At 34.9% G+C, this 12,887-nt stretch overlaps 1 protein-coding gene across 8 annotated transcripts in view; it reads right to left on the bottom strand.

The window, feature by feature from the left end:
* The window catches only part of ELAVL2 (ELAV like RNA binding protein 2), a 79,370-nt gene that overhangs the window by 32,502 nt on the left and 33,981 nt on the right, over positions 1-12,887 (bottom strand). For all 8 annotated transcript variants that reach the window (XM_058168774.1, XM_058168775.1, XM_058168778.1 and 5 more), the window contains one exon: positions 2,686-2,789. In XM_058168774.1, coding sequence (XP_058024757.1) covers positions 2,686-2,789 — 104 coding nt within the window. The remainder of the gene's footprint in view (positions 1-2,685; positions 2,790-12,887) is intronic.

The raw sequence follows: 12,887 nt of genomic DNA, 5'->3' as shown, positions 1-12,887 counted from the left end.
TGCTGAATGATGCATCGTGTTGAAATTCATTAAGTTATTATATGATTTTTAGGGTTTTTAGGCATGTATTGCGTTTCTCTATTTATTTTCTTAAAATAAAATCCAACTTTTAGAGAATTAACTCCCAGAGGCAAATGACTCTTAAACTCTAATCATTGTATGCCTCTTCCACAGTGAAAACTGTTGCAAAGAGAAACCAATGAGATATATATTTTTTAATCTCTGGATTAGAGGGAGTGGGATGAACTTTTTCTCTTACTCACTCCTTCATGACAATGCATTTATAACTTTTAAATACCAGGAAGTGGGAAGAAAACCTACTTAATTAATTTGATTAAAAATAACTATATTACTTTGACAGGTAACAGTGTTACATAAACATTAATGGTGGTCAGTTTTAAAATATTACATAAATACAACTTTGAAAAGAATTATCTGACCATCCTTAGCCCTATAGAAAACTAATGTGCTTTATAGAGTAAGATAGGAATGGATAACTTATGGCCTGTAGACTAATTTTAAAAGTTCCCTGCAAGAAATCAGTTCAAGATTTTACCAAGAGCCATTTCTTTCCTCCTGGAACTTGCTGCTTGGGAGACTGAGATGGAGAGAGCAAGAACAAGAAAAACTGTATATCTGAAAAGAGAACAGGTGTATGTACCCATTCCTTAAGTAAGGTCCACCCACCGCATGCCTCCCCCACAACCTGGCCCTGAGAAAATGCTTTACAGGTTGTCCTCGACTTACAACAGTTCATTTAATGACCGTTCAAAATTACAACCGCACTGAAAAAAGTGACTGTTTTTCACACCTACGACTGTTGAGGCATCACCATGGTCACGTGATCAAAATTTGGAAGCTTGGCAACTGACTTATATTGATGACGGCTGCAGTGTTATGCGGTCATCTGATCATCTTGTGTGATCTTCTGACAAACAAAGTCAATGAGGAAGCCAGATTCACTTAACAACCAAGTTACTAACTTAACAAGTGCAGTGATTCACTTAACACCTGTGGCAAGAAAGGTCATAAAATGGAGCAAAATCCATTTAACAAATGTTTCGCTTAGCAACAGAAATGTTGGTCTCAGTTGTTGTTGTAAGTCAAGGACAACTTGTAATTCCCGGTGGCCGGTGGGGGAATGCCTTTTGATTATGGGATTTCACTAGTTGGGAAACGTGTGTAAAATGTTATTTCAACAATTCTACATTACAAGATTTCTCTTTCAATCTCCATTGAAAGTTGATGAGTAGAAATATTGGATGTTGAAATCCAACATAGCAGGTAACAAATTACCAGCTGTGATTCATGGGTAGCACACAAATGCCATTTATGAACATTTAAGATATACTTTACCCATTCACAGCATATTTTGCCTTCCCTTAATGTGTCCTTCTCGTTTAATGAGAAATAAATGGCTAGCCTCATTAAGGACATGAATTCCTGAACAATGAGCATTTTACTTTGTTTTCATGAGGATTAGAATACAGGTAGTCCTCCACTTACAGCCACAATTGAGCCCAAAATATCTGTTGTCAAGTGAGACATTTGTTAAATGAGTTTTGCCCCATTTTATGACCTTTTTTTGCCACAGATGTTAACTGAATCACTTCCGTTGATAAGTTAGTAACACGGCTGTTAAGTGAATCTGTTTTCGCCATTGATTTTGCTTGTCAAAAGGTTGCAAAAGGTGATCATATGACCCAGGAACACAGCAACGGTCATTAAGTATAAACCAGTTGTCAAGCATCTGAATTTTGATCACGTGACCATGGGGGATTGTTGCAAAAGTCTTTAAGTGTGAAAAATGGTCATAGGTCACTTTTTTCAGTGTCGTCATAACTTTGAATGGTCACTAAATGAACTGTTGTAAGTCGAGGAGTACCTGTACTTGCATCTGATGTTTCCCCAATATATCACTATTCACTCTTGCCTAGGTAAAGAACCTATTGTACCAATCAAATTCATTCAATCAATCTCTTTTTTAAAAAAATTGTGCAAAAAGCAGAAACTCCAAAATCCAGATTTATTACCTCAGAAGAAGGAAAATATAAGCCAAGTGTGATTTCAGCTACCAATGAGAGGATGAGCTAACTCTCCCCATACCTTTTCCGCTTAAAATCTACAGTATATCTCAAATGACAAGAAAATCAATGTATTATTTTAGGAAAGTGGAGAACAATTGTGGCTCATAGGCTAGAAGTCTCCCCAAGCAACCCATTTGTCACCTCCAAACTTCTCTCACCGCATCAAGCACATTTCAATGACTGTTCCAAAGACATAATCAGCTGTGCCTCCTGCAGCCCTCAGGCAAGGCAAAAAATGAATTTATTTAGAACTCTTCTGTCTATGAAAACCATGAGACAATGCACAAGGGAATTCAAAGAAGGAAAATTCAGCTGCTGGGAACATTTATCAGGGAAGTCTTAAATATAGTGTTTTCTATTTTATATTTATTATCAATATTAATACAGTATCACATAACTTTATAGATACTGGGATTTTCTTTTGATATGGTTGCAAATAGATGCAAACTGCCTGTGTAAGCTCTGGCAAACAAAGGCAATAACTTGTGAACAAATTATAATTAGTTCCCAAATGATACAGCTTCTGAAAATACACAGGACAGGTTACTTCAAGCTATTTTATTCTAGCATTAATTTTAATCTCAAAAGGTTAACATACTTTTATAGTTTTGGTTTGAAGTCTCAATCCGTTCAGAGTATTGATTGCCTTTTCAGCATCCTTAGGGTCAATGTAATTCACAAATCCATATCCCAAACTCTGTCCTGGAGATTAAGAAAAGATGAGAAAGAAAAAAAAGTTACATGAGTGCATAAAGAACTCACATTTGTGTTTGAATTCTGTATTAATAAAAAATCATTTACAGGTACTATATGAGAAAAAACAACTTCAACAATTTGGGTAGACGCTCACTGAGACAGGAAAAAATGAAAACACATTTAAAAGATGTTAACTATGCTATAATCTTATATTTAACAATTAGTAAGGAAGTTTATGAACAAGTTAAGATATTGCTTATATTTCTATTATTTATTCTTCCAAATTCATCCAAAATCCACAATTTACTATCCACAATTTGCTGAAGCGGTAGTTGTCAACAAACCAAGAAAAGGACTGACAAAAACAAAAAGAGAACACTATTTCACCTTCTGCCTATAACAAGATTCTAAGAGGTCTATGACAACTCACCACAGCCAACTTGCTGTGGCCAACACACCACGGCCAACTTGCCATGGTCAACTTGCTCCAAGCCAACTCACCATGGGAGAAGAATTACACTAATATCAAAGAAATGGTGGAATAGAATAATTAAAGAAAGGCTGCAAAACGAGGGACCAAATGAAATGTGAATGACAAAAATTAAAATAAGTTTTTATTTATTTTAAATAATTAAATTGAATTGTTAAACTGTCCTTCAGTGAGGTGTCCCCCTGGTGAGTTGGCTGTGGCAAGTTGTCCCATTCCGATTCTGAGGACTAGGGACCCCCTACAGCCATAGAAAAACAGATCAGGAATATAGCCAGTACAGGTAGTCTTTGACTTTCAACAGTTCATTTAGTGATCGTTCGAAGTTACGACAAAACTGAAAAATATGACTTATGACTTCGGTTATGAACTTTACAGCATCCCCATGATCAAAACTGACATGCTTGACAGCTAGTTCATATTTACACAATGCTGTTTCCCAAGATCATGTGATTCCCTGTTGCAATCTTCTGACAAGCAAAGTCAATGGGGAAGCCAGAGTCACTTAACAACCCGGCTACTAACTGATCAATTGAAGTGATTCACTTAACAACTGTCGAAAGAAAGTTTGTAAAATGGGGCAAAACCCACTTAACAAATGTTTCACTTAGCAATAGAAAATTTGGACTCAATTGTGGTCATAAATTGAAGACTACCTATATCTAAATTTTGTGAGTAATGAAACACAATCCATTAGAAAAGCAGATAAAATATTTAAATAGCAAGAATCAGCAAACCTTTTCAACTAGTGGGCAATATCACATTATTTATTTTGTTTGCTGTATGTTCACAGACCCCAAAAAATCAGGGTAAAATTTAAAAAAGCTGCTTGAAAGTAATTTGACAAAGAATAACAATCGCAAAGCAATCACACTTCCAAGTCAGCATATAGAGCAAAAACTGCTATTCTATAGAGATCAAATCTAACATCTTCTGCAATGGCTGAAGTTGAATTTCAATAAACTGCAGTGGCACAAAATCTCACTATTTTCACATGGATCACTTAATAGGAAAGTCATTCTTAAAACTACATGATTTCACGTAATTTCATAGGGACAAAGTAACAATTTTAAAAATGATTCCATTTCAAAATGCCCAGAATTTCATGGGATACCAGGTGAAATCATGAATATGGTTTGAGTGAACTAGATTCCTCATAAAGTTTTGGTCTTTTAAAAATAAGTAAACATTGCTAGCTCTGAGAAATTCTGCAAGTTGTAAACAAAGTCATATTTGTCTCTGTGAAAAGGAAAAGTACCATGACTAAAAAACTGCAGAAAATACTGAAACAAGGCTATTTTCCGTATCATGAAGTTTGATAAAACATATGGTTTTTAGATTTGCATTCTACATTTCCAACAAACGGTGGCAGACAAGAATAATACATTTAAATATAAATCAAAGGCAGAGTAAACTAAAGCAAGCTAAGGAAAGATTCGTGAAAGAAAACTCAGTCAACAATCCCAGGTACAAACAAATTGCATTATATTTCTGCATCGCCTCAGGAAGCAAAGAGGTACTCTGAGCATCTAGCATTATCTAGCTACTTAGGCCTCTTCTATAAAGGATTCATTGACTCCTACTCAATGTTTTTAGATGTTTAGTGAGGAATATATAAACCTCCCCCAAAAAGTCTCAGAAAATATCTGAAAGCCTGCATAGAATTTAATGGGGTAAATATGGACTTTGCTAAACCAAAACTGACTGCTTGAATAAAATAGTATCTAGTAAAGTTGCTGGCTGTTTTATCCCTTTTAATAATCCCTGCAGTTTTCTAAATAACCTATGAAAACAAATTCACACAGAAAAGAATGCTAACACAGAATATGTTAAGAGTTTTTGAAATCTTTCTGATCTGGAAACTTTCAGATGTTGAACTCAACTTTCAATCGCCTCAATAATGAAAAATTACAGACCACCTAAGTACAAGCAAACTGTTAAATAATATTACCATGTTTCCCCAAAAATAAGACCTGTTTTGTATTTTTTTTGAACCCTGAAATAAGTGCTTGGCCTTATTTTCGGGGAGGTCTTATTATTTTGGAGCGTGGAGCAAGACGGGGCTCCTCTTGCTGTCTTACCTAATTTCCAGCTCTGAGGAAATTGGCGGGGACTGGCTGTGCATGCGGTTAAATATTTTCAGGGAGGGCTTATTTTTGGGGAGGGCTTATTATCAGGGAAACATTGTATCAGAAACCTGTAATTTCATTACTTTATGTCTCCATTTTCAATCCCTCCCCCCTTTTAAAAGATAATGCTTCAAGGGTTTAGCAAAAATGGATTATAGTCAATGAAAGGCAACCTCATAATAAATAAGCTAATCTTTAAAGGATCAGAGGAACACTACTTTGGTGCAATATACTACTATTCTCACTGCTGTGGAAACTGTTTATAAGCAGACAGATTTAAGACATATGTGATTCACACCTATAATTGAAAAAAGATGGCACAATATGTAAATAAAATACAAGAATGATGTATAGAAAGTAGAAGCAAAAGCTATAATCTAAAAAATAGCCAGCATATGTATTGTCTAATGATAAGTAATAATAACAAAGATATAATATCAAAAAAAAAAAAAGTAGGTGTTGTAAGCAGAATTCAAATAAGGAAACAACAAAGCAAGAATGCAATCCATAATACAAGCTCCAGGCAGACATCAAAGCATTAAAACAAGGAAGCTGTTGATACCTCAAGGTATCAGTGACACTGGAGGTTCTTGAAAGAATAAAATATTGGGCCCCTGGACTCCCGGATTTCATTTCACTCATGATTCAACCTTGGAAGGTCAACAAGGGGCAGATATTTTAGAAGTGAGTCAATTTTTGTGTGAACTGAACACATGCCATATTACGGAAACAGATCAAAATTAGCACTACATTCTCCTCAGCAGCTGGCTTGCCAAGTTCCTAAAGAATCTATACAAATAGAAAAACCTCAAATAACCATTTCAACAGCTTGCTACAAGCAAAATAGAAACGGAAATGATTTAATAATTTTTTTGAACAGGATTTATATCCTACCCCAACTCATGGTGAAGGAAGCCCCTACACCCACTTAGTTATTCCAGCTAAACAGGTCCTTGACTTACGATCATAACTGAGCCCAGAATTACTCTTGCTAAGCGAGACAGTTAAGTGAATTTTGCCCCATTTTACAATGGTCTTGCCACAGCTGTTAAGTGAATCACTGCAGTTGTTAAGTTAGTAGCACGGTTGTTAAGTGAATCTGGCTTCCCCATTGACTTTGCTTGTCAGAAGGTCGCAAAAGGTGATTACATGACCCCGGGAAATGTGAGTCGGTTGTCAAGCATCTGAATTCTGATCATGTGACCATGGAGATGCTTCAACAGGTGTAAGTGTGAAAAACGGTTGTGTCACTTTTTTCGGTGCAGTTGTAACTTTGCATAGTCACTAAATGAACTGTTGGAAGCCAAGAACTATTCATACATTTTATACAGGAAAGCTTATTTCCCCATATATTCAGGCTGAAAATAAAGATGCAGGACAAGTAGTATAAGATACACACAGAGAGGAAGAAATAATTACAAAAAAACAGCCAAAAATAATTATAGTTAAGTATGCCTCAGAAGGAACCCAAGAGACTTCTGATTCACAGGTGACAGTATGAGAAATGCTAACAAGCAAAACCGGGGAAATGCAATGTGACCTTATTACAGGCCAGATGTTTGTATAGCTCTAGACTGTTTTGCTTTTCAGCAGGGAAATATTTGAACATGTTAAAGAAAGCGTATGATAAAGTAAATAGGCTTGAGTTGCAAAATGTCTTACATTAATATGGAATTTCTGGATGCAAGAAGAGCGTTTGTGAGAATACATATTATATTTAGCCAACAGTTTGATTCTGAGCAAGGAATTAGACAAGAATGTAAGCTAATCTCCTCGGTTCTTTTTTTTTTATTATTATTATTATTTACATTTATATCCCTTCTCCGAAGACTCAGGATGGCTTACAATGTGTAAAGCAATAGTCTCATTCTATTTGTATATTTACAAAGTCAACTTATTGCCCCCCCCAACAATCTGGGTCCTCATTTTACCTACCTTATAAAGGATGGAAGGCTGAGTCAACCTTGGGCCTGGTGGGACTAGAACCTGCAGTAATTGCAGGCAGCTGTGTTTTAATAACAGGCTATCTTACAGCCTGAGCCACCACGGCTCTTCATTGCATTTTTGTTTACACAGAATGAGGATCGTATTGCAAACAAATATACAAAGGAAGAATGACTGGGTTGAAAGGAAGGGGAAGATGGAGACAATTGTAAATGGATGGAAATGATGGATTTTCAAAAATATGCCTGTGAATTGTTTAAAGAACAAAGCCAATAGATGAATGGATGTGGTAAAAATAATGGTGAGGTCCAAAAACATACAAAAATATCTTCTTGTATCTTTCTGATTTGGTAATTGTGTATGTCTAACTAATAGGCATTGAGAAATACACTAAAAGGTATAAATTTGATTTAGCTGCACTTTCTTCTCTCCCATCCTCTGTCTCATGCTTTTAATTCTGTTTCTTTTTCTTACACTTTTTCTGTGCTTTCTGTGATATTGCTTATTCTGAAAAGGAGCAGAGTGTAAGTCTATGTAAGTCCAATCATTAAAAAAAAATACAGAGGTATACATATTTAAAAATCAGAAGAACATTAAAAAATAATCCAAAGCAGAAAGGAAAATACAAATAACTAACAGATTAATCTACATAACACCGTATTTCCGGAGGCTCCAGTGACGTCACCCTCCTGCTGGGTGCTCTAACAGAGCACTCCGTGTTAGAAGATTGTAAAAGTCAGTGAAACAGAAAATAAATCACTGTTCACTGAGCTTAGCATAATCTCTGGGTGAAAGAGGTTATCAGAATTGTGGAAGAGTGGCAGGTCTGACAGGGGGTTTGCTCTCAAGAGCGAATTTTCCTGGATTTATGACCCCACCGAATTCCACTCCTTCCAACTTCAGCACGCCCCTGTTTTTATCAGGGAAAAGGAGAGGAATGTCGCTTCTGCTCTAGAGGACTTATTAAATTGATTGATATTCCAAGCAGACGGGAATTTCACAAGCGTTCGAACTTTGATGTAGAATCAGCACGGCAAGTACCGACTCCCTTTTTGAAACTTGAAACCTTTCTTTGTCTTTGATTAATTGACTTTTAAAATGGCGTCTAAAAGTGAAAGTAAAAATTTTTTAGTACGATGAAGCAGCGTTACTTGTGGATTGTTACAAACGGAGTTTTTTTATACTGAAAGGAGGGAAGGAGAGTTATTAAGTTTGAATTCCTGATTCTTTTGAAGACAGAATGGCAGCTAAACCTTTAAAGCCTTCTGGAAGAAGGGGATCTGAACCAAGTCTTGAGGAAATATTGAAAGAACAATTAAAACTTTCTGAAGATAGGCAAAAAGAGATGATGGAGAATTTTAATGCAAAAATAAGAGAAGATATTCTTATGGCAGTTCAAGGACTGAGTAAAAAAATTGAAGGATTGGAAGTGGAAATGCAACAGATCTCTCAGTCAAATAAGCATTTAGAAGACAAAATGAAAGGTGTTCAGAAAAAAGTGGATCAAAATGAAGATCAGGTTGTGATATTACAATATAAACTTATGGAAGGAGCTCTTAGAATTCGTGGTATGCGAGAAGAGCGTGGAGAAGACTTAAGAAAAATTATATCAGAAGCATTGGCTGAATTTATTGAAGCGGACCCCCAAGAGGTAGCTTACCAAATTGATAAAATATATAGAGTTAATTCTTGGATTGCAAGACAGAGAAAGCTTCCTCTGGACATTGTGGTTTATTTTGTGAAAAGGACTATGAGAAATCAAATTCTGCAAGTTTCATATCAGACAACTTTAAAAATTGGAGAACAGGAGTTGAAGGTGTTGAAAGAGATTCCTTCAAAGATGTTAAGAGACAGGAAGGAATTTGCTTTTTTTACACAAGAACTTAAAAAACATCAGATTCAATTCAGATGGGAGGTGCCAGTTGGACTGACACTATTCTATCAAGGAAGGAGATATAGAATTGACACTGTTTTAAAGGCAAAGGATTTTCTTTCTACAGTTTTGAAAGTCGAAATAGAAGTGATAGAAAAACTTCAAGAGACTCAAGAAGGCGTGGTGACCCAAGAGCCTTTATTGCTGCCAGTATTAGAGGAACCACAAGAGCAAAGGGTGACAAGAGGAGCCCTTAAGCGTAAAGAAGAGCAACAGTCTCAAAGTAAAAGTCAGGATCCCATTATGGAAGCTGTGGGAGGAGCTAGACGGAAGATACCGGAGGAGGAGCTTCCGTTGTCAGCTCTAAAGCTTCAGGAGGCCAGTAATGGCAAATAGAATCTTGTCATGGAATGTTAATGGCTTGAATTCAGCTCAGAAAAGAAGGAAAATATTTCACTACTTGAAACAATTTAAAAATGATGTGATTTGTTTGCAAGAGACACATATAAAATTATCAGACCAAAAATATTTAATTAATTCAAAATTGGGTAACCATTTTGTTGCATCAGCTTTGGAAAAGAAGCATGGAATTGTTGTATATATCAGGAAGGATATACCAGCTAAGCTAATTGAGGCAGATATTCAAGGAAGATTTATTGCTATTGAACTGGTGATAGATGCAAAAAAGACTTTGTTGATAGGTATTTATGCACCTAATCAGCAACAAGAAAAGTTTTACAAAATGTTACATGAGAGGTTGACCCTCTGGGATTATAGTTCGTTTATTTTATTAGGAGACTGGAATGGAGTAATTGATACAAGAAGGGATAAGAGAACCTCCTCCAAGAAGATACCTATACATGCAAAATTACCAAAATCCTTTTTTGAAATGATGGAAGACTTTGAGTTTAGAGATATATGGAGATTACGGAATCCAGATGAGAGAGATTTTACTTTTTTTTCTGATAGGCATCAATCTTTTTCACGCATTGATTTTATTTTAATTTCTAATGACTTGCTTTCTAGGGTGAAGAAAACGAAGATATTTCCGAGGTGTTTAACTGACCATAGCCCAGTATGGATGGAATTATTACAAGGGAAAAAAGGTGGTAGAACATGGAGGTTGAATGAAAATCTGTTTAGATATGAGGATAATGTAACTTATTGTAAGAAACAGTTAAAAGAATTTTTTGATTTTAATATGTACAAAGGGACACCTATAGGAACTGTGTGGGAAGCGAGCAAAGCGTTTATTAGAGGATATTGATTTTATTTGGACAACAGGCAAAGGAATAATAAACAAAGGCAGCGTAGATATTTGGAAGAAGAAATTCAAAGGAAGCAACAGTTATTAATTCAAAACCCACAAGATCATAAACTTAAAGAGGCTATAAAAATATTACAGAGTCAATTTAATATGTTAATGGCAGACCAGGTGGCAACGAATATACAATATGCTAAACATAATACCTTTTGTAATGCAAATAAACCTGGGAGATGGTTGGCATATAATTTAAGGAAGAAACAGAAAGCACGTGTCATACAAAAAATAGAATATAAAGGTAAAGAGATATACCAACAGGATAAAATTAAAAGGCATTCTCAGAATTTTATACTGCACTATATGCAAAAGACAAAATATTGATAGGGACATTTATGATTATTTGAAAGATTATAAGGTGAATATTCTAACATTAGAACAGAGGAGGAGCTGAACCGCCGATAGCTACTGGAGAAATAGTGGAGGCAATTAAACAATTAAAATGGGAAAACCCTGGTACAGATGGTCTTACAGCAACTTATTATAAAAAACACAGGATGAAATATTAGGCCCACTTAAAGAATTATTTAATCAGATACAATTAGGGTGGGAATACCCCGTCATAGAAAACATCTTTTATTTCACTGATACCAAAGAGGAGCAAGACTGCTCTAAACCTGGTAACTATAGGCCGATTTCACTTTTAAATAATGATTATAAGATTTTTGTAAAAATAATAGCAAATAGATTAATGTTAGTTTTACAACAAAGAATTCATACTGATCAATCTGGTTTTATAAAAGGGAGGCAGATGAGGAATAATGTTAGACAGATTATTAATATATTGGAATATTTGGAAAAGAAGAATACTTCAGCGGCACTTATTTTTTTGGATGCAGAGAAAGCCTTTGATCGATTGCATTGGGATTTTTTATTTAAATTAATAGAGAAAATGCAATTTGGAGACTGTTTTATTAGAATAATTAAAGCGATTTATGGAGAGCAAACAGCACAGATTATAGTAAATGGTAGTTTGACAGAAGTTATTAAGATTGCGAAAGGAACAAGACAGGGATGTCCCTTATCACCATTATTGTTTGTTTTGACTCTGGAACCATTATTAGATAAAATACGAGAATTAATGAAAATAGAGGAATTAAGATTAGACAATATGAGTACAAAGTTACAGCTTTTGCAGATGATGTAGTGGTTACGTTAATGAATCCTATAAATTCAAGTAGATTTTTGTTGGAAGTAATTGATAAATATGGAAAGGTATCAGGATTTAAAATAAATCAGAATAAAACAAAAGTGATAATTAAAAATATGTCTATACAACAGAAACAAAAACTAGAGGAAATGACAGGATTTGAGGTAGTAAAAAAGGTTAAATATTTAGGGGTCTATATTAGCTCATCGAACAAGAAACTTTATAAGAATAATTATGACTTGCTATGGCAAAAAGTTCAGAATGATATGAGTGGCTGGAAGAAATTGCAGTTATCCCTATTGGGAAGGATTGCGGCTATTAAAATGAATGTGTTACCTAGATTTTTGTTTCTGTTCCAGATGATACCTATAATTAAAAAGGATAAAAATTTGGAAGATTGGCAGAGTGGGATTAATAAATTTATATGGCAGGGTAAAAAGGCGAGGGTTAAAATGAAAATAATACAGGATTCACGGGAAAGAGGTGGTTTAAGAATGCCTAACTTTAAACTATATTATGAAGCAGTAACCCTTTCAGTAATAAGTGACTGGTTTAACTTAACAGAGGAAAGAATTTTGAATATAGAAGGTTATGACTTGTTATATGGATGGCATGCGTACTTATTTTATGGAAAAAGGTGGATAGGGCTTTTAAGAATCATGTGTTGAGAAGTGCTCTTTTGCGGGTCTGGAATAAATATTCCTATAAATTAGATTACAAGATTCCTATATGGGCGAGCCCTAGACATGCAATAGAGAATATAAATATAGAACAGAAACAGGAAATGATTACATATAAAGAACTTTTGTATGCTGAAGGAGGTAGATTGCAATTAAAATCATTACAGGTATTAAATGAAGAAGGGAGGAATTATACTTGGTTTCAATATGGGCAAATAAGTGCTAGATGGAAAGAAGATCAAAAAATTGGTATAATGCAAAGGGAGGAAAATTTAATAAAGCAAATTAGAAATCAGACCCAGGAGCATATAAAGAGATTGTATAATGTGTTGCTTGAAATAGATTCGGAAAAGGATTTGGTAAAGGATTGTATGATAAAATGGGCACAGAATATTCAGGAACCAATAATGTTGGAAACATGGGAGAAAATCTGGGTTAGAAATGTTAAGTTTACACAAGCACAGAATTTAAGGAAAATTTTTATAAGATGTTTTATAGATGGCACTTAGATCCCAAAAAA

Source organism: Ahaetulla prasina, chromosome 2, assembly GCF_028640845.1.
Source record: "Ahaetulla prasina isolate Xishuangbanna chromosome 2, ASM2864084v1, whole genome shotgun sequence".
Lineage (NCBI taxonomy): Eukaryota > Metazoa > Chordata > Lepidosauria > Squamata > Colubridae > Ahaetulla > Ahaetulla prasina.
This window is presented reverse-complemented; position numbering and strand designations above follow the sequence as displayed.